The sequence below is a fragment of the Carettochelys insculpta genome, chromosome 10 (assembly GCF_033958435.1).
Source record: "Carettochelys insculpta isolate YL-2023 chromosome 10, ASM3395843v1, whole genome shotgun sequence".
Classification (NCBI taxonomy): domain Eukaryota; kingdom Metazoa; phylum Chordata; order Testudines; family Carettochelyidae; genus Carettochelys; species Carettochelys insculpta.
Window position 1 is genome coordinate 52,026,665 of NC_134146.1, and position 22,178 is coordinate 52,048,842.

At 54.5% G+C, this 22,178-nt stretch overlaps 1 protein-coding gene across 1 annotated transcript in view; it reads right to left on the minus strand.

Moving 5' to 3' along the window:
* LOC142018201 (putative cation-transporting ATPase 13A4) overlaps positions 1-22,178 on the minus strand; it is a 69,628-nt gene that overhangs the window by 3,704 nt on the left and 43,746 nt on the right. The window contains exons 15-29 of the mRNA XM_075003760.1: positions 21,232-21,318; positions 19,435-19,588; positions 17,809-17,920; positions 15,997-16,121; positions 14,344-14,507; positions 13,072-13,194; positions 12,612-12,691; positions 11,129-11,171; positions 10,272-10,381; positions 8,782-8,878; positions 6,791-6,863; positions 5,077-5,251; positions 3,903-4,123; positions 2,231-2,319; positions 402-482 (exon numbers count right to left, since the gene is read on the minus strand). Coding sequence (XP_074859861.1) covers positions 402-482; positions 2,231-2,319; positions 3,903-4,123; positions 5,077-5,251; positions 6,791-6,863; positions 8,782-8,878; positions 10,272-10,381; positions 11,129-11,171; positions 12,612-12,691; positions 13,072-13,194; positions 14,344-14,507; positions 15,997-16,121; positions 17,809-17,920; positions 19,435-19,588; positions 21,232-21,318 — 1,734 coding nt within the window. The remainder of the gene's footprint in view (positions 1-401; positions 483-2,230; positions 2,320-3,902; positions 4,124-5,076; positions 5,252-6,790; positions 6,864-8,781; positions 8,879-10,271; positions 10,382-11,128; positions 11,172-12,611; positions 12,692-13,071; positions 13,195-14,343; positions 14,508-15,996; positions 16,122-17,808; positions 17,921-19,434; positions 19,589-21,231; positions 21,319-22,178) is intronic.

Consider the following 22,178-nt stretch of genomic DNA (forward strand, 5'->3'; position numbering starts at 1 on the left):
CGAGACCTGCTTATGAATGGGCCCAGCTGCAGACACAGCGTTTGGCTCTACATGCCCGTACAGCAGTGAATGCCACCTCCAGCTCCATCATGCACCTGAGCCTGTCCTTTCTGCTGCGGCAGCAGTGCTCACCCTTCATTCTGGTGCGTGAGCAGGGAGTGGGGTGTGTCCAGACCAGGGGCATATCCTTGGGCAGAATACAGCCTCTTACATGCACTGAGGCATGCGCAGATGTGCACCAAGCACCTGCTGCCGGCTGGGGGTGGCTGCGGGCGCTCTGCTGACCAGCTGGACGGTACCTGAATCTCTCCTGGGCAGCCGCCCCCCGTGCTCAGCACTCAGCTGCCGGAGCCATTCCGCTCTTTGGACAATTGTAAAGGTCAAAGGAAACACGCTCTCACCTCTGCAACGAAGGACACAGCGAGTGTGACCAGCAGCATTATCACCATGGATATTCTCCACTCGGTGGGGGTGCACACCAGCTGTGAGAAAGGGAGAGGGAAGACACTCACTCGTGTGCACGCACCTGTGAGCACTCGTGCGAGCTGCCCTCGCCCGAGCACAGCATCCTCCGTGGATCGGGGCATTCACCATGACCTATGGAGCTGACTGGGGAGAGCTTGCTATCGATCACCATGAAATCCTGATAAACACCTAGAGAGCCTTTCATCTCCTGGCTCCGCGCTGCAGAGAAAACAGAGCTGCAGCTTGGGAACAGGCAATCTCATCTCTCTCTTTCTCTTTTAGCAGGAGGGACAGACGGACAGACACAGACAGACACACACAGATCATTTCAACTCTAAATCCACGTCCAAGCTTCCCAAAGGTTGGGCCTCTTGGAATCTCTGGTTCGGTTCAACTCACTGAAGGGCTGGAGCCCAGATCCAAAGTATGGCTTGTGGCTTTCACCAGGCTCAGGGACATTCAGACCTCCAGCTCCACTGTGCAGCTGAGCCCTTCCTCTCAGCTGTTGTGACAGCATTCACTGCTAGTTCCGGCAAGTGAGCAGGGACTGGGGCGTGTTCAGGGACAGAGTTTGGCTCCCCCTTTTTCTAGTTTTCTGCCCCACGGAGTGCAGCTTTATCTATGAGGTAAGCTGAATTGGGGCCCTCTCTGCCCAGCAGTTGCATGGGACATTGCCAGGCGTGTTCCTCCCACAGCCGGGCTTAGTCTGTTCTACGAGCCTTCCTGAGAACGTACTGCTATGGGCATGGAGCTCCAGGGACTGTGCTGCCAGGGAAGTGCCACCTGGTGCTGTTAGCTGCAGCTGTCCGGGTACCACTTGCTCGGCTTGCCGGCTTTGCTCTGGCAGGAGAGGTGTTTGCAGCGTGGCTGGTTGGGAAGGAGCAGTGAAGTCTCAGGTCTGTTTCCTGCATGTACCCAGGGCCGGCCTTAGCCAGGTGCTGTGCTCACAGCTGCGCAGGGCACCCTAGATGACGGTGCTCCCCTATGCTGCGCGTGCCTAGGGATGGGATGTTAAGGAGCCACAGGCGGTGCCATCTCCAGCAGCCCCAGCCCCTGTCTGCTGCCCCCCCCCCATGGGCTCAGCACCAGCTCCAGCAGCCCCAGCCCCACCCTCCAGGCCAGGTGGGCTGCGCTGAGCTCCCACACAGGCAGCAGCGTGCGGTGCAAGCTTGGGCTGGAGGACTCGGGTGGGGCAGGGGCTGCCGCACAGCCAGCGGGCGGCCAGGAAAACAGCAGTTACTGCTTCTCTCCAGCTGGCAGCGCAGCCGCCCCCTGCTCCTCCTGCTCACCACCACCCCGGCCTCCCACCTCCTCCCCTGAGGCTGCAGGTGAGCCTCCTCCATGCTCTGCTCCCAGTCACTAACTCCCCCAGCCTGGACAAACCAGCTGCCACCGCACCAAATGGTGTCCGGTCCGTCCGGTCGGGGGAGTTGGTGACAGCCTGTCCCAAACAGCTTCTGCCCCCGCAGCTCCCCGTCCCCTGGGGCGAAGCTGTCGTCGCCGCCCCCCAGGACAGGTGCCTGTGCTGGGCTGTGCAGGGCTCAGCACTGGGCAGGATGGCCCTGCACGTTCCTATTTACTGATCTGGGTACGGCAGACCTGACACTATTAGGTGGGTGCAGCTGCTACATTAGTGCCCTGGGGGCTGTGCCCTGGCAGACTTGGGACCGAGTGCCTCTCTCTCCCCAGGAGGCTGGTCCAGTAAAAGGTGTTACCTCGCCCTCCCTCTCCCTTGCTTGGAACAGGGTTAGAGCCCAGCACTTACATCCATCCTCGAGTAGAGCCCCTCAATGTCGGCAAACACCAGGAAGAGGCAGGCGCCCAGCTGCACCGCTAGCACAAGTACAAATATATCTAAGGGACAAGAGCAGTCAGAGTGGTTCTGAGTGTCCTCAGCAACTCGCACGTCCTGAGTGTCTCCCCCCCACCTCCCATGCTGCACTGCACAAAGCTGCCACGCTGCGGCGAAGGGTTTGGAGCAGAAGGAAAATAAACCCAATTCTAAATCCCAGAGCTGGTCAGTCACAGGCATATGTGAGGCTGGGACACGCGGTACTTTCATAGGCCAGGAGGGCCCACGGTGATCTGATCAGACCTCCTCCCTCACAGAGCCCGCTGCCACCGATAACGTGCGATCCCGTACTTCTGAAAGAGATCAAGGGTGCAATCCCGCCCTGCTGAAGGCTGTGGGAGCACTGCCAGTCACGTCTGAGGATGTCACTTCTATTCTCAGTTAAAGACCGCAATTGGCAGAAGATCTATCACCTCCCCAGGTACAGTACTCCTGGGCTTCATTACCCTCCCTGATAAAACTGCCCCTTATTTCCAGTCTGAACAGGTCTAGCTTCAGCTTTCAGCCACCGGCTCTCGTTCTGCCTTTGTACGCTGGACTGAGAAGCCCCCCGCCAATCTCTCCATGTGTGTACTGAGCCATTAATAACCTCCTGGAGAAATGCCATGCTCACGCCTTCCCCACCAGTGTCCCTGACGCAGGGCTGTACGGGGATGTCCTCAGTCTGGGTTAATCCCCAGGGAGTTTTGCCTGATGGGGAGAGTTAGGATTTGTCCCTCAGAACTGGCTGTCAGCCCATCAAACGCCCCCCATCGCAGGTGTCGGGGTTGTTCCTGCCAGGCCGCTGAGCCAGAGGAAGTAAGACCTGCACTGCAAGGCAGAGGACTAGATGGCATCGTAGCTTTTGTTCACCTGGGCTGGGGGGTGTTCTCACTCGGAGGGCACACACTGCCAGACAGAGCCAGACCCTCTCCTTTTTGGTTTGTCTTTGCAGGGTGTGTTTTGGGGTGTGGCACCAAGTTACTAGGCAGTCAGCTCTGGATTCTCATTGCTCCTCTGGCCCAAGTCTGGTGACAGGGCCTTGGAAAACATTCTGGTTTCAGTTTAGCTTTCCTTTGAGTGGGGTTCACAAAAAAGCCCTGACCCCTAATCCTCTCAGATGCTGGCATGTTGCGGGGGCACAGGCCTGTGTAGTGAAACCCAAGGCAGGCTGGTGGGCATAATTAGGGGGCTTCTCTTTGCGACATGTGTCTGATACATGGTAGCCTTGGAGAGCCACCCTCCCTGCCAGGTGATGGCCACTGAGCACCAGGTGTTCAGAGTTTGGTTGAGAGCAGGTCAGGGGAGCTGATAAACAAGCTGTCATTTGCTAGAGTCCCCTTGTATGGCAATGTGCCCCAGTCTCCAGCTCAGTCCCTCAGCACCACAGATCCACAGAGCATGCACCAAATTCAGAGAGGCGCTCAGCTCCGGGAACTACGGGAGCTGCACATCTCAAAGATGCTTTTGGAAACGCATTGTCTCCTGTTTTAGAAGATGTTGGCCAGGAAAGTATTGGCCCTGGTGATTTCCAGAGAGCTGGCTTTCTGGGGAGCTGAGCCCAGCCGTGCTCTGCCAGTCCCCGGCCCCCTTGCGCTGTACTCACAGTTAGTGTACATGGGCTGCCGGAAAGGCTTCCCCTTGGAGAACACCAGGGCTACCAGGAGGCAGTTGATGGTGCTGAGGAGCCACACAGTGGTGTTTTCATAGCTCTTGTAGCCATTGTCCACCCTCTCCCTAGCAGCTGCTGTGTCCGTCCCATTGGAGCCAAAGGTGGCAGCAAAGGAAGAATTCTCCCCCTGGCTTTTATTCCCAGGGGGGCAGGCACTGAGAAAGAGGAGGCCCTGTGGTCAGTAACGACAGCCTCCAGATGGGACTCCCTGGCTGCTCTCCAGCACTAACCAATTCACCCTCCAGCGGCACTCTGAGGGAGGTATGTTTTGTTATCCCCACTGTACAGACAGGTAAACTGAGGTGCAGAGAGGGGAACTGACTGGAAGCAGTGGCAGAGGTTGTGCTAGGCCCTCCTGTGCACTAGCCACTAGAACAGTGGGTCTCAACCTGCACACCATGGGCCAGTCAGCATGCAACATGCAGCCCATGTGATACCCTCAGGGCCACACAGGTGACACTGGCTGTGTCCCACAATGGTAAAATAGGTGGAGAACTGCCCACCAGAGCACATTGCCCCTTCCCAGACCTTTGACACAAGCTGTGATGGTACCAATAGGAACCCTCATAGCAAGGAGCTACTCCCCCAGGACCTCTCCCTTTTGCTACTAGAATATGGACCTGGGGGACTGAAGACCCTGGACTGGGTGTAATGTACTTGGGCCAATGACAGGATCGAGACAAACTCCCATCTGTCTGTCCAGCCTCTGCACTGTGGCTGCCCCAGCATACCCACGCAGACTGAGTGTGAGCACAGGGATGCTCATCACTGGGGCTCGCCCTCCCCGACCCCCACTTGGCCTCCGTGCTCTGGAAGCACATTCTTTATCCTCTCCCACTCAGCCAGCCTGCAGGGGTGGGACTCCTGGGGAGTTGGGAAGGAAATATCACCCCCCACAGGAGTCCCTATCTCTTGGGTTTGCTAAACTTCATGCAAACTTTTTTGGCTTCCCCTTCCATCAGTGCAGGTAGATGGCCCTCCACCCCCAAGTTCAGCTGAAGCTATATGACATGTAATCGTGCCTCTGGGCCTAGCCCCACTCCTAGCTTCTCCATCACCACCTATAGGCTGGTCCCAACAGGTCTGGAGTCCCAAGCGGGAGGCTTACCTATAGATGTTGTGTGGTGCATACCAGGGCTGCCTCTGGACAGTCAGGAAGCCAAAGACCTGCATGCACAGACTGAAGAGGATGTTCAGGACCATGGACAGCAGCAGTGGAGGGGAGATCAGCTGACCCAGTGGCCTGTATGGGACCAGCTTTGGGCAGGCACCGTTCAAACTCACTGAGAAAGAAAGGGTGGGATTTCTCTACTAGCACACCCACGATGTCCGCAGCTAGACACTATGTTATTGGCTAGTTAGTGTTAGCTAACAGCGTGTGACATTGGCAAAGCTCTTTGGGGAACACTGAGGCCCTGCTCTTCCCCCATCTACATGCCAGGGACTCGCTTGGCTTCAATAGGGTTGCTCCAGATTTACACGAGCCCTGAGGAGAGGAAAAGCTCTTGGAATGGGCTGAGGCAGTGCTGGCATGCAGGGGGTCAGACCAAGCGAGAGCTCGCCTTTCAGACATAACCAAAGGCTTTCCCCAGCTCACCGATCCTACCATGGGCCGGGCACTGCTGTCTGCCTCCATGCACATAGAAAGAGCTGCAGGTGCAGCCTTACTCTCCTGCTCTTTGATCTCCCTTGGGATTTCCTCTGGTCTTTCCTGGCCCCCTTCCCTGCTATCCAGCCCCGCTTTCCACCAGCAGTGCCCCACTTTCTCCTCAGCTGCTTGTGACACCTGACACAGCCTTATTGCACATCTCTTCCTTTGCTCTCCAAAGCATTGCCAAGGTCAGAAGAAAACCTCTTTGCTGCTTGGCCTCCTTTCCAGAGCTGCACCCAGACTGCTAGATGTTATGGGGTAACTTTGAGTCTTGGTCTTCAATGGGGAGAGTGCGGAGGAGTAAATGCCCAGTAAAACTGCCCTGTTGGGGTACAGCAGTAAGACAGAGTGGAGGGCAGTGCACCCGTGAAGCTGTTCCTTCTTCACTTTCCCTTATGCCATTACATTCACCTCCTCAATGCACAACTTCAGTGTGCTGTGCAGATGGCCAGGTTATGATGTGCTGCATTATTCTGAGTGGCCATTGACTGCTGACCCCTGTCACCCACCCAGGCTTTCCTACGGTGCTGGTGGGTTCCAGCTGTTGCCGGCCTTGCTGGAACAACTGGGACAAGAGGCAGATCTCAGAACAAGCTGAGAATCCCCAAAGGAGTTCTAACCAAATCGGTAGGGCCAGCCCACCCTGGGTGTGACATGGGGGCACACTGGCTACCTGCACCAAGATTCACTCTTTGGGCTCACTAGTTTTAAACTGTATTGAGGAGCAAACACCCGTCTCTGATTGCCATTGAACTGAGGACTGGGGACTCTCAATATTATCCCACTGGCTGTAAGTGACTACAGGACTCTCCCCTGTGTGCCCCTACACTCATTCTGGGACCGGCCAGCCTTGCCTCATCAGTGCGACGGACGTGAGCTTCTTTCCTGCAAGTTAGCTTGCACAAGCTGCTGTGGCCTCCCTCACATAAGAAATTCTCCAGTTACAGAAAGTCGCTCCAGTTCTGGCTGTCCAGCAGTTCCGGCACCAGGCTCCCTCTCCCCTCTCCAGCCCTTTTCTCTCATTGCTCGGTAAGCGCACTCTGCTGACTGCAACAGCCTGCACTCACTGCAGGGCATCTTTCTTTTGCTTTTTCAATGTGTACTTCCAGGGAGGTGGGAATTAGCTCAGCTCTCTGCCACCACCTGCACAAGAGATGACTACGGTGCTTACTTGTTACACCAATTAGAGTGGTAATAGCCAGATCCTGGAATAAAAACTGGTAGTTCCCAAAGGAGTTGAGTTGCTGAAAGGAGAACCAAAAAGAAAACACAAATCAGGTGTTTACTGCTGGCTGGTTCATCTTCACACACCCACAGTCTTTCCAGGGGGCGCGTGCTCTGCCGTCAAGTTTGAAAGGCTGGGCTGTGTGCCACATGAATCACAGTCCTCCCATCGAGGCACTGAGGCAGAGCTTGTGCTCATACAATCTGTTTGTGTATGGCCACCGAGCAAGCTAACGCGCCTTCCAACTCATTCAAAAAGGCGAAGAAAGCAGTCTGCTGTGACACATTGGCCGCGTCTACACATGCACGCTACTTCAAAGTAGCGGCACTAACTTCGAAATAGCACCCATCATGGCTACATGTGTTGGGCGCTATTTCGAAGTTGAAATCGATGTTAGGCGGCGAGACGTTGAAGTCGCTAACCCCATGAGGAGATGGGAATAGCGCCCTACTTCAAAGTTGAACGTCGAAGTAGGGCACGTGTAGACGATCCGCGTCCCGCAACATCAAAATAGCGGGGTCCGCCATGGCGGCCATCAGCTGAGGGGTTGAGAGACGCTCTCTCTCCAGCCCCTGTGGGGCTCTGTGGTCACCGTGTTCAGCAGCCCTTAGCCCAGGGCTTCTGGCTGCTGCTGCGGCAGCTGGGAATCCATGCTGCAGGCACAGGGTCTGCAACCAGTTTTTGGCTCTGTGGATCTTGTGTTGTTTAGTGCAACTGTGTCTGGGAGGGGCCCTTTAAGGGAGCAGTTTGCTGTTGAGTCTGCCCTGTGACCCTGTCTGGAGCTGTTCCTGGCACCTTTATTTCGATGTGTGCTACTTTGGCGTGTAGACGTTCCCTCGCAGCGCCTATTTCGATGTGGTGCTGCCCAACGTCGATGTTGAACGTCGACGTTGCCAGCCCTGGAGGACGTGTAGACGTTATTCATCGATGTCGCTACATCGAAATAAGCTATTTCGATGTAGCATGCACGTGTAGACGTAGCCGTTATGTCATGCTGCCTAATGACCTTGAACACAGTCCCCTCCTCACTAATGAGGAACCCTCCATCCAAAGGCAATTCATGGCACTTGGGCATTTTTAGCCTATGTGCCCTGTGCTCAGCTGCTAAAAGCCTCTCTCCTTTCCCGCAGGCCCCTCAGCAAGCAAGTTCTCAGCCTCCCTCATTGGTGCCAGTGGGGTCAACAACCGCGTGGGACCAGTGGGCCTGGTGGGGGATGGGGCTGCTCTGCACCCCTGGAAGGAGTTGGGCCTCAGGCAGAAGGGCCGGGGTCAGAAAAACCAGCCCTCAGCACCACCCAGACCATGGCATGCCCTCTCCTCCCCACTCCCAGCACTGAGTGCTGCCTGGAGTGCCCCAGGCAGGGCTCCAGCAGAGGTCTGAGGGGTGCAGGATGCTGCCTGTGACTGCTACCACCATAGCAGCAGCCAGGAGGTCTGGGCCCTTTTGATACACCAGGGTACAGGGCAGCTGCCCCCTTTGCCCTCCTCTATCAGTGGCCTGGCTTCTGCACATGACTTTCCCTGCAAGGGTGCTGGACACAATTTTATAAGGGGGGTGCCGAGAACTGCTGAACCAAACTGGAAATCCTGTGTCTAATGGAAATCCCTTCAAACCGAGGAGGAGGGGTGCAGCCCCACCCCCACGCCCCCAGTTCCAGCCCCTCCGTTTGCCTGAGCTAGCATGTTGCAGCATGTCTTGTGTGGGCATTTGTCTGGCCCTGCATGGGCCACCCCCTTCTCCCCTGAAGTCAATGGCCAAAGTTGCTCCATTCTGCAGACTGGGGCACAGAACAGGCCAGCACCTTGCTCTTGGTCACACAGGGAGTCTGAGGCTCAGCTGGAGAAGAAGCAAGCTCTCCTGGCTGTGCCGTGGCCCTCAGACCCTCCTCCCTGGCTACAGAGCCGCGGCTGACAAGCCCCTGGTCCCAGAGTCATACCGAGTAAAGCAGGAGAACGCCAAGGTACTGGATGATGCTGTACAGTGCCATGTACTTAAACATGCAGAACGAGGTGACAAGAGCAGCACGACCTTGCCTGGGCAGGGAAAAGAGAATGGTCAGAGAGCAGCGGGGGGCATGGTCCCCTGGCCTTGGGCAGTCTGGCTGAGAAGTGGTGTGCGAGTTATGGGATGTCGGATCCCTGAAGAATTATCACCAGGCTTCACACTGAGACCGACTTTTGTGGGAAAGAATCTCCCTACTAGAATACCGCCACAGGAGCTGACCCTGCTAAGCCCTGACTCACTCCTGCCCATTCGCCGGGATCCTGGCTAGCCAATGCTTGTGAAGTGCATTGAGCATGCAGAGCGCCCTGCAGGCTGCTAGACATCTCAGCATGGAGCAATATACAGGGGCACTGTTCCCCAGCCTTCCAGCCAAGGGCAGAACACAGCTGTCTCAGCTCGGGGAAATCTGGTTCCCAGCCTGTCTACAAGGAACCCCAGCAGTGCAAGCAGAATAACTTGATTCGAAATAGGCGGACTTGCTTTCAGAGCAGAGTTCGGGGAGGCAGCAAGTCCAGAGGTTTTTAAGTCCTGGCTTGACAAAGCCCTGGCTGGGATGACTTAGTTGGGGTTGGTCCTGCTTTGGGCCAGGGGCTGAACTCAACGACCACCTGAGGTCTCTTCCAGCTGTCAGATTCTATGATTCTAAGTCTATTGGTTAGAGCAGTATGTTAGCAGGGAGGACTCTTGGGTTCTCCTCCCAGCTTTGCTACTGGCTGCCTGTGTTGCGAAGATACAAGTCAGGTCTCTTTAAGTTGTGGTAGGCGAGTTGTTAGGAAAAGCTCTAGGCAGAAGCTCTGTAACAAACCAGAGGAGAAAGAAGGAGAGAGAGAGAAGTGTTACCCTCTCCCTCATTCTGAGAAAGACCCTTGTTCAGTGTGGGAAGAAAGTGACTTGTTCTGTGATTCTTGACCATTGTCACATGACATTCATGGCTTTTGGCAAGTAATTTAGGACCCAGTCTGCTGTCTTTTGCTTCAACAGCCCAGAACATCAATAGCCTGGTTTGCCCATCAGTAAAATGGGCAGAATGTTACTTCCCAGCTCGTGGGACACTGCAGGGGTTCAGTAAGAGCTTTGCTATCCACATGGTATTGTTTGCAGGGCCCTGGGATGGAGGATGCTAGAACAGGGCCCAGATTTAGCACAACAGACACATCTTGTTCCATAGCTACTGCTGCTTCTTCCTGTCTCCCCGACACTGCGACCATTCCCAGCCACACACTCCACAGCTGTGGCAGGGCCTCCCTGCCGCAGCTGTGAGGAACTGACTGGTCGCTTGCCTTGGAAGCTGTGCTTTTAGACTGGATCAGGGCAAAGCACATCCAGAGCCACAGGTATGTCCTGCTGTGATGGGCAAGTCCAGCTCTAGGTGGGACAGGAGCCCGCTTCCCTGCTGGAGCAGTGTGCGGGGTCTGGGCTCACCTGATCAGCTCAGGCACACACTCTATGGTGGGGGTTCGGGATGTGAACGGCGAAGCCACTGATGCCTCCTGGTCTGAGAGCGATATCCCAGCATGGGCCATTTTCAATGCCTGAAATGCACAGCCCTGGTCAGTACCCACCTGCCAGCACTACACACTGCCTGGCCAGCCAGCCTAGGAATCAGTGGACTCCACACATGCATCAGGAGCCAGCTGGCACCACTCCACAAGTGCCCAGGGGGCTTGCGATGGGGCCTGGACAGTCCCTCTGGGAGATGCTCTACTGGCTCTTCTGAGTCCCCGATAGCGCCTCAGCTGTACCTGCCAGCTGCCTCCCCTGGCTGACCCCAGGGCAATGGGACAGTGTGATCCCTGCCACCCTCCGCTGACAGGTAAATTGCTCTTGGGAGCAGCTGGCCTGACTGGCACAGGGCTCTGTATGAATGGGTGCACGGAAAAGTCAGGCAGAATGCAGGCGCTGCTTGTCACCCACCTACAGCAAACCACTGCCTCCTTTGCACTGTGCCTCTACAGGGGTATTAAAAAGACTGATCTGCCCCCATAGGACAGTTCTCCCCACCCCCAACCTTCTGTGCTCAACCACTTAAAAACTGCTCCTCTGCTGATGGCCATGGGAGTCTTTCCAGCAGATTTAGTGGAGATGGATCAGTCCTGAAAGCTGTAATTATGCAAGGAACTCTGCCCTTGCATGGCTCTGGTCCCGGGGTACAGCTTGCTGCAGGGTTGTGGTTTAAGACGCCCTTCCTTGATGCAGCTGCTTTGGGGCAAACTTGCCTATCCAGATTTACTAAATCTGGGATAATTCCCAGACGCTGTTTCAACTGGGCTTCCACTCACCCCACAGTCATTGGCTCCATCTCCACACATGCCCACGAAGTACCTGCAAAGCAACCCAAACAGCACGTCAGCACCGCGCGAGGGGAGCCCTGGGTCCAGCGGCAGGTTACTCTGCCAACTCTCGGATGCTTTAGATGGAGAGGACGACAGCGATTTGCAGGCCTGGGGTGCAGGTCTGGAGGCTTCGCTTGGGCTGCCGAGTCTACCCCACCACCTGACAGCATTCCCCGACTGGCCCAGGCACACAGCGTAACACCAGGGAGCTGCCTGAGCACGGAGGCGGAGTCCTGGCTTGCTGCTGCAAACCCAGCCTGCTGCTCACTCCTGGTAGCCTGCGTAGGTCCTGTCCTGGCACCCCTCTCCCACTCTGGACACCTTCCTCCTAATTAACTGCCCCTCATCCCACCGTGGCAGCCTCCCTGGGCTAACCCTGTGCTGCGCCTCGACCCTCATGCTGATCTGCGCCTACAGCATGCCACGGACGGCCACCCAGTGACAGGGCCTCAACTGGCCTCAGGCCACATCACCTCTAATGCAGGCCCTAGCCTGGACCTGCCCTCGCAGGACTGGGCTGCTGACAGGGCCTGCAGCAGGGCAAGCCATTCTTTGTATCAGTCAAGTCCCAGCTGGCCGGCTGGCTCGCTGGAACACAGCACGTCCAGAACTCAGGGCTGTGTGTACTCCTGAGCTGGTCTCTCCTTAGGCCCCTCTCCCAAAGACTTGCTGAGATTCTCCCAGTCCCTCCACGCTGCTGCGGACTGAGCCTCGCTGCCTGGGCCATGTGTTCTCCACAATGCCACCAGTGTCAGCAGAGCTGCCACACTGGGAGATCTCCTACATCTTCCACAGAGACAAGCTCCTCTTCTCCCAGCCAGTGCAGCCGGAGGCTGGTGAGACTGCAGGAAAGCCTGAGTGACAGGTGTATTACGACTGGCTGCCTGCTAGCTTGGACTGTCTGGCTGTCACAGGCCCCCACAGTGGCTTGTCTGTAACAGGCTTAGGAGAAATATTTGCCAAGCTCCATTTCTGTAGGCGACTCAGATTTAGGATTCCCCTGCCCACGCCTGCTGATGGGGGAGGGGCACAGAGGGCATTTGCCCCATGGCCTAATGACTGAAAAGGGCCTGGGGCACTCAGCTGTTATGGCTACAGCAGCAACAGTGGCTGCTGGAGCTCTGGGCCCTTTAGATCACTGCAGAGCCCTGGGTGATGAACTCCAGGAGGTGCTGGGGGCACAGTCTGGGTGGCACTGAGGGCTGCCTGGGGCAGGCTAGTCCCAGCCCTGCCCTACAGAGTCGGGCCTCCCAGCCTTGCCCAGGGGCTTGGCAACTCTGTTGCCTCCTCCTCCCCCTGCCCTCCCTAGGCAAACAGGTCCCAGTTCTGTTTCCAAGCTGCCGGACAGGAGCTGCTTTTTATGGGACTCCCCTCCAGCCTGTGACTGAATCCAGCACTCGTCATCCTGGGACGTTCCTAAAGAACTCACTCCAGCTTCTGAAACTCCTCCACCAGACTCGATTTCTGAGCTGGAGACATTCTGGCAAAAACTGTCCCATGGAGCAGGAGCTGAAAGGAGAACATGGCAGAAAATTCTTCACTGTGAGATTTTGCAACTTCATCGGGTTAAGAAATCCAACAGTGATGAGTGAACGTGCAAATAGGGAGCTGCCTAACTCCTGAAACCCCTTTCACATGGGATTTCTGCAGGGCCTGAAAGAGCAATGGGCAATGAAGGCACCTACACTCTTCTTCGGCTAATACGGCGTAAAAATCTGATCAGGGAACACAGGACTAGCAGGGCATTTGAGCCGCTGGTTTCATCCTAAATAAGCGATGCTTTGACTTAACTAGAGTGTTGTGGCCAAACAGGCCTGGAGCCCCTCTCCTAATGATCTCACCCATATTTATTTGGAGCAGGGACACCGCTGAGATAGTCCTCAACTTACCCTTGGAAGTAAAGAGCTGAAATGCTGGGTAATGACCTGGTAAGACTGTCCACTCATTGTAAAATGGTAATCGCTGTGTCCGCCTCTCGGTCTCAGTCTTTCCCCAGTGGGAATGTAAGTCTCCTGTAAATCAGGCCAGAGTTAGCTCCATACCATGGACATCAGAGATTACCCAGAGGCACTCCAATATGGTGTCCTATTGTGTAGACAGAAAGGGTGTCCAGTGCTTGGAATGCTAGACTGTGATGTAGACCTTGATTCAGAGCCCTGCTCCTGAGCAACCGTAGGCAAGTGAATTAGCCTCTCAGTTCCCCATCTGTACAATGGGGGGACAACGGTGCCTACCTCACTGGGGTGGTGGGAGGATAACCCCTCAAGAGATGGGGAGGTGCTTGAATGCTGTGGGAATGAAGGCCAGATAAGTAACATAGCTAGAAACTACCTTTTCTCAGGCCACATCTCTGGTAGCAAACGAGAGAATTAATAACACCCGGTGAGGGACCGAGGATGTTGTTGGAGCTGCTGAAACTGGATTACATGAAAGTGAGTCCCTCTTTCAGGGCACCGGTAGTCATCTCCCCCCATCTCTCCCCAGTAGCCACCTGGCTCCTGCTAAGGGGGACCTGCAGCTCCCATCATCAGTGACTCGTTGCAATAGCAGCCTTGGGCAGGGGAAAGACATAGTTGCAGGCCCCGGCTGGTGGTGTGATGTAGGTGCTTTCTTACCCCAAATAGCCTCACGTTGCACAGTAGTGTCATTTTTTAAAAACGAGTTAATCGATGTTTACTTGCACATTCCGGGATTTTCCTCTTTTCTCACCCCTCTTCCATTTCTGCCAGCCAGGGCAGGGCTGCTCCCTGCAGGGCTGACTCACAGTCTAAGGCCCAGCTGCACCACACAACACGCCACAAGAAGAAACAATCTTGAAACAGGTTTCAGCTGTCACAAGGGGTTATTGTGGGACTGAGACAAAGCTTAATATGGCTCCGGCACGCCAGTCTCAACGCTAGCCTAGAAGAGTTTGCAAAGCCAGAGTTAAGAGAGTCCCATCCCAGGGCATTAAAATGGCAATGCAGTGAGAGAAGAGTTGAGCAATCTAGCCACCACTTTTAAACCCTCCTAACACAGCACGTTCTGCGGAACTGATGGGGGTGACAGACAGTCTCTGATGTCAGAGATTCCAGAGTAACCCCAGTGAGTTACACCAGCTGCTCCCTGCCAGTGGTCAGTTAAGTCTCCCATCCCATGAAACCTGCTCACTTAGCACTCACCAGGTTTCCATAGCCACGTGGTTTGCTGTCTTCAGTTAGCTTCCAGCTGATGGATGCTGCAGAGGAACCTGATTGTTCATTAGCTTCCACAAGAATCACTTGACTGGTTGGAGAAATCATGCCAGCATTTTTGGCAACAGTTACTGCGGTCTGAAGATTGTCACCTAGAAGAAAACGGGTGGGGAGAAGGGATGCTGCATGCAACCTTGCCTCATGAGATTTTAAACCTTGAGACTGAAAGAAATATAACCCTTTCCCTGACTTTCATGCGGTCACACAACTCTGGGAAACAGAGAGAATTCAGCTTGGAAAAGAGCTGATTGAGGGGGAGGGGAGATATGAGAGAGGGCTGTCAAATCATGACTGGTGTGGAGAAAGTGAATAAAGAGTTATTCACTCCTTCCCCTAACACAAGAACTAGAGGTCACCAAATGAAATTAATAGGTGGGGGGAGGGTTAAAAACAAGCAAAAGGACATACTTCTTCACACAACCCACAGTCAATTTGTGGCACTGCTGGCCAGAGGGGGTTGTGAAGATCACGACTGTAACATGTTTCAAAAAAGAGCTAGATACATCCATGGAGGTTCGATCTGTCAATGGCTATGAGCCAGCACGTGCAGGGATGGTGTCCCTAGCCTCTGCTTGCCAGAAGCTGCAAATGGGCAACAGGAGGGGGTCACTGTCTGTTCTGTTCACTCCCTCTGGGGCACCTGGCACTGGCCACTGTCAGCAGCCAGGATACTGGGCTGAACAGACCTTTGATCTAACCCAGTGTGGCTGTTCTTATGTTCAGTGCTTTCATCTATGTGTTTTTATAACACCACTGCATAGCTATCATCCTAATGGTACCATGGAGCTCTACAGTCCTTTTGATACACAGAGTTCAGTTCACCACCTGGTGAAATGCAGCCACTTCTGGGTGGACAATGGCAGCTACTTAACAGCACAGAGACATGGTCCACAGTCATTTCGGGTGTGGAGAATTTCTCCAGCTCAGGCCTTGAATTAATATTTCCTTCGGTCTGGATTGCCTCCAGCTGAGGAAGTGCTAATGGACGGCCTGTCAGAAGGGGACATTTGTTTCACTTCAGCCGGGTGGAAGGTAAAAGGATAAAACAGGAATGAACGGTTGAGTTGCTGCTGTAACAGTGAGGGAAAAGGCCTCGATTGTCCTGGCGTGGCCCTGGGGGAGGCTGGGTAACTGACAGGGACAAAAACCTAGAAGGCAAGAGCAATGTAACTGTACAATGAGAGAGCTCGCCCAGTCCTGTTCTGGCTGTCCCCCCACAGCACCCCACTCTCCCCCATTCATTGCAGGGCAAGGGGATCTCAGGGGAGTGGGACAAAGTCACTGGCACACTACATGGAGCCAGGGAGGACAGCAGGGGCAGGGAAAGAGATTCTGAGGGTAAGCCAGACCAGTGGCTGGCCTGGGGGAGAAAGGGGCTGACGGAGGAGGTAGGCAGGGCTGTACTAGGAGTTCAAGGGCTTGGAGGGACTGAAATAATTTCCAGAGACTTGCACCTGCTTCTGGCAGGAGCCGCAACTGTGATACAGCTGCTTCCTGGGGCACAACTGACTGAAAGCACTATTTCTTCTACTCACCATCAGGGGCCAAGCAAGCCCCTAAAGGAAACCCCACGGGAGATACCTGTTACCATGACGCTCCTGATCCGGGCAGCCCTGAGCTCTTCCAGCACAGCCTTGGTCTCGGCCTTGAGCCGATTCTCCAGGATCAGAAGGCCCAGGAAGGTCAGGTCAGACTCCACCTCCTCCCTGAGGATGCAGAAGAGATATCTCTTGTTAATTTTCCTGGAATTTGAGGCCTATTTTGATGCTGAATCATCCTGTTAGGGAGGATGCTGGGTGAATGTCTATTTTGCCTCCAAATAGATTTTTTAATTAACTAATTAGCCCTTCTGACCCCCTCCTGAAGTATGTCTGTAAGAGCTTGTCTTCAGTCAGACAGAGATTGACGCTCCAGAGATCCATCACCCTGGGTTTGATTGCATGGGTCTTGTGAGGACATGCTAAATTGACTGCTGATGCCACCCCGTCAACCCCACTACTCCACTAGGTTGCAAGAAGTAAGGGGAGTCAGCTAGAGAGTTTCTCCCACTAACCTCCTGCAGTGGGGACGCCACAGAAATTCAACCTAAGTTAGATCAATTCCAGCTATACCATTCTCACAGCTGGAGTTGCACATCTAAGGGCATGTCTTCACTACGGGGAAGGTTGCCCTTGTCACAGTCGATCTTCCAGAATTTGATTTATCATGCCTGGAAGGGACATGCTAAATTGAGCTCAGGGGGCTCCCACATCAGCACTGGTACTTCTCCTCATGAGGGGTAAGAGAAGTTAATGGGAGGGTTTGCTTCTGTTGACCTCCCACCATGGAGACGGCGCAGAAACTTGCACTAAGGCATGTTGACTCCATCTACATCACTAATGTAGCTGGAGTCATGTATCTTAATTCACCCTCCCCTTTTTGTGTAGACCTGGCCTTAGGTTGACTTTCTCCCGTATTACAGGCCTGGCCTCTGTAGCAGCAAAGTTCCCTGCACCTGGAACCTTTTTGCACTTCAGTGACACTAGATGGCACCGGCAGTATTTTGAAAGCAGACTCGGCCTTGCAGCTTGACCCACCACTTCAGAACTGCTGCCAGCAGTAGCCAGTGTCACCTGTAACACTAGCAGCATTGGCCACAGCAGTAGCGGCAGGGCAAAGCACGGCACACCTGGAGGTCTGGGCAGCACCCTGGAGAGCTCAGGTAAAGTCCTGTCAGCACCAGCAGAAACGTTTCCGGAGTCCCTAGACAGAGCCCAGCCTAGTTTTGAATTGAGCCTCTCTGTGACCTGCCTCCTGAGCACTCTCCTTGCCTGCTCTTTCTCTCAGCTCAGGCTGCATTGTGGTACGTCTGCACTGTAGTTTTAGCCTGTGGGTTCCTATGAGCGGTATTGCACAAGCCACCCCCTCCACACACACAAGCCTGAAGCATGTACGTATTGCACTTTGGCCTTGTGCATCTGGCTGTGGGCCTGAGCTGTGTGTTAGCTTGGGCTGGAGCCAGGGCACTTTGCCCTGAGGATGCAGGCAAGGTCACATGAGTGTGGACAGTCCTCCAAAGTGCTTCCCACCACCTCATCCCCCTCCAGCCTCCCAAAGGGGACAGAGGGGCTCTCCCGTGATTGCCGGGGGAAGAACGGCTCCTGTAGCTAGTTGTCACCCACAGCAGCGGGACCCGTCCCTGGAACACACAGGCAGGTAGGTGCACGCGTGGCGAGGAGATGGGAAGATGCGTAGGGCATTGTTTTGGAGATGCTCTTAACCCAAGCGCTCAGTGCCTGGTGCCCATCACCCTGGCAGCCATGTGCTGCAGAATAGCATGTGCACCAATGGCCCTCAGGCACTGTTGGACTGCTACCGAATGCGGGAAGTCGGGGGCAGCTTGGCTGTTTCTACCTAGTTAAGCCAGCTGCCTGCCTCCCAGCCTGCAGAATTTTGTAGGCCAGTCCGATGACCCGGAAGCCCCGCGCTGCGTAGAGCTGGAGCTCACTGGCAAAGCTGGGCGGCACTGCGGATGAAAGAACAGTGAGAGCCTGGCTGTATCCAGAACACAGCACATGGAACGAAGCTCAGCCCCTCTGTCATGAGCCTGATGTCCCAGCAGGTTCCTGCTCTAGTTGGGAGATGGTGTTAAGAGATGTCCTCTCTGAGCCAGGGAAGCCACCCCGGGGCAGGCGCAGCATCTAGTTCCGAGTGGGTGCTCTGGTAATCAACAAAAAAAGACTTTGGATAAAAGCTGGGGCTGTGGGCTGACTCAGGGCCTCGTTCCTGACTCAGCAAAGTGGCAGGAGCCCTGGGCCATGGCGAGGACGGGTTTGCTGCAGCCTGGTAAGACAAGCACTTGTTCTGAGGCAAAGCGCAGACATTTTAATCACAAGCAAGCACTGAGCAGGGTGATGCTGGGAAACCGTATTAACACGTGCTGCTGCTCTCGCTGTTTGTAATGTGTTTTCTCTGTGGTGTGTTTTTCCTTAAGAGCACAAACTGGTTTGCTTCAAAACAGCAGTGTGGGAGTGTATGGCTGTCCCAGTCCCTCTGTGACCCGTCTCTGAGCTGAAAGCAAGCAGAGCTGGTTAGGCAGCCAGGCAATCTTTGCAAGGAAGGCAGAAAACTGTGCTGCTGGTCATATCCTGGTCAGGAGGGAGAGAGATGCAGGTCTCCACCCAAGAGGGGTAGGAGCTGTGGAGCAGGAACCATGAAGGAAAGCCGAGCACAAGTGCCCTGAAACATGACAAGAACAAGGTACTGTCAAGGCTAATCTGCTGCCTTTGGGAGCTGACGTGCTCTGGAACTGGGGGGGGGGTGGTGCCTGTAAACACAAGAGAGGACTGGGAGTTGGGGGGGCACCCCCACACTGCTGCCCAATTCCTGAGACACCAGGTAATTCATGACAAGCCAGATGCCCCCATCTTAGCACTGTACCAGTAACAAAACTGCCCTTTTCTATCATTCTCCAGCCAAACTATCAAATTATTTTGTCAACATTCAGAAATCCTCCTGATGCCTTGCGAGGTAGCTGTGTTATTTTAGCCATTTTACAGATGGGTAAACAAGGCTCTGGAACACTATAAACTTGACTAAGGACACATGGCGAGCAAGTGGCTGTGGCTGGATTGGAACCCAGGAGTCTTGTCTTCTAGTCCCCAGCTGTAACCCTTAGCTTGTCCTGTGAGCAATCTTGGTAACTTTAGCCAAGAGCAAAGCACGCACAGTTCTACCGCTTAGCTACTGTAGGCCACAAAATTGAGAGGGTTGTCTGCTAAAGGCCCGTTTGGGAGGATGCCCCCCAGGCTGCACTGTCTGCTTGTCTCCTAATGGCATCCTTTGGCTGCAAAGGGCCAGATGAGACCCACTCAGACCTGCCCGAGTGAGTCTCTGTTGGGTGAGGGCAAGGCTCTAGCTCCTGTGAGTCTGGGACCACGCATCTGGCAAGCTGGGAGCTCTCCTGTCACAGTGCGGACTCTGTATGGTTTAAAAGCTGCATTGCACACACATTTGAGCACTGATATGGATGTTACTTACCAGTTTCTGGCCTACAAAACTTGCCTACCATCTCTGGTGCTCCCTTCATGAAGACCTGCTGGTCCCCTCCGATTTCCTGAGCTATGATGGACATTCTCTGCAGGGCTGAGGAGAACGGAAACTGGCGTAAGATGGCAATTCCTTCCACTGGGACCTAGGAGAGAAGCACAGGCCCTACGTGCTACACAAGGCCACAGCCGCAGGCTGAAGGGCTTTGTGCTGTGTGCTGGGCCATCGCAAGGTGCTGGCACTCAGACCAGTGCGAACACAGACTATGACTTCAGGGCTTCAGTGCAATCTCTGGTTAGAGTCAGAATTTAAGGCCAGAAGGACCTGACAGGCCGTGTATCCCAGGTCACCAGCACACCCCTGTGCCAGCTAGCTAAACTCAACAGCCAGAATTAGTACCACAGCCCACAGGAGACTGGGCTGTCACTTGCCACAGGCAGCGAACAGGAGGGACTGGGGTTCACCAGGGCCCCAGCCACTGCCACGGCAGGGAAAAGACAACATGAGAAACGCCCATGTAATCTGGCAAGGGATCCACACCCACATGCTGCAGAGGAAGGAGAAGGACCCCAAGGTCACTGCCACTCTGGCCTGGGGGAAAATTCCTACCTGACCTCACCTGTGGCGATGAGTTAGGCCCTGTGCATGTGAGCGCCAACCAGCCAACCACACCGGCAGAGAGAGAGCACTCAGGATCACCTCGGAGCCCTGGGCCTGTCCGGCCACTGTCCCATCTCTAGCCATGGCCAGGCCTGACCGTCCATGGAATAAAATCTGTCCTTTTCTTGGTTGGAGGGGCGCTAACTCCAGAGAGCAGAGGGGAGTGATTCAGTGAGGGAAGGTGAGGGGCCAGGAGCATTGGGTTGAAATTGAAGCAGGAACCTGTACGCTGAGTTTCAGGAAAACCTTCCTGGATGCTGAGCTCCTGTTTTAATGCTTCACTGAACACACAAGTAGCAGGATCTGTGTTACAGCCACGTATGAATTAACATATAGCAGAGCTAACAGGCTGGTCTGGAGCCCCTGTCCCCCTGGTAAGCAGCCCCTAGCAAAGCCATCATGTCCCAGAGGGGAAGGCTGCCAAACCCCGGCCCTTAGGAAAGCGATGGATTATTTTCAAACCAGGCTGAGAGTGGAGACTGATGCAGTTATGGGACATTTGCCTGTAATGCATTTTCCCAGCCCAGCTCTGTGATAGTGGTGCATGGGCCAAGGGGGCTCCTTAGTCCTGCCCCTTTGGGGTATCAAACACCCACAATGGAGTGGGGAGATGGCAGCCTCTGCATTCCCCGAAGCACAGGGACCTCAGCTCTGAATGACCTTTCCACAGGCCATACAAGTAGGGGAAGAGTCTCCCCCAGCCCCGGGGGCTCTTCGTTCTCAGTGCTCCTGCCTAAAGCCCAGGCACACTCTGGCCCTAGAGAAACCTAGGAACTGCCTTTCTGCCCAGCCCCAGCGGTACGTTACCCCCAAGCCCACTCCCCAGGCTCGGTGACAGTCTTTGCTCAGTGGTGCAGTGAGCGACAGAGCTGGCAAAGCTGCTGGGATAACTCTTCCTTGCTCAAGGCCCTGCTTTGCCAGCAGTGCCCACTCCAGCAAGTGCTGAATTCACAGCGTGCCTTGTTCCTATTGATTAGCATGAATTCTCTTTGTCGTCGACCTGAGACACGCCGAGAGACTGAAGGCTGTTACGGGATGGGGTGACTGAGGACTGTATAACAGAGCAGCTAATTCTTGTTGCCTCTAAATTAACTTAATTATAGAATTGTGTACGTGATAGACACTTACGTTGCTGGCTTTGGGGCCTGGTTTAATAACAACAGCGTGTGTGAATTTGCCATTCTTAACATGCCCGCCACTGGAATCGTCGATCTCCTGTTATTTAAAGGGGAAGAGGAGCTTTTCTGTCAGAGGCTTTAGGACAAGTTTCACAGTCTGTTCTTAGTGATGGTCAATGGTGAATTAACAATCAAGTTCACAACACACCCAGCCTGGCTGATACACACAGATCATTTACTCATAGCCAGAGAACAAGGAACAAACCCTTTCTGTGACACAGTATGAACAGAAGTGGGGAGAGAACTGATAAATCTTTGCCCTTATGTGGCAGGTTTCATCCAATACTTTCAGAGTCTGTTCCAGAAAACTCAATTAACCCTCACAACCACAGTGTCACTAAGGTCTCTCTTGAGTGGTAACAGCTAATTTTGAGCCTGTTGTTTTGCATGTAAAGCTGGGATTATATTTTCTGGAGCCCATTTTTTTGCATTACGTACCATTGTAGTATGTAATCTGAACTAAGGTAGACAGAGATGCGGGGTATGGAGCCTGGCAGTTCCCATTCACCGACCCTGCTTCCAGAGGGGTAGTGGAGAGAGAAGACAGCCCAGAGAGTGGAAAGGAAAGTGCTAGACGGGTGCCGGTTTCGTTCCCTGGTCCTACGCCCTTCTCCTGTGCTATGTGTGGTATGGGTCAGCTGCTCAAGAGTGGGACTTTTGGCCACTGGCCACACTGCAGCAGGAGGCACAGCAACTGAGCAAGGTCAGTGCTCACTTTACTGTCTCTCAGGACAAATGGCTGCCATCCAGTTTGCGCCAAACCTTAACCATTGGATTGGAACGCTCCCTGCCCGCTGCCCCGCCACAGGTCTGCCCCAGGCTGGGGTTTGATGGGATTCAGCTGATTGCTCATGTTAACAAATTACTTGTCGGTTTTTTAGCAGAACTAGAGCCCCT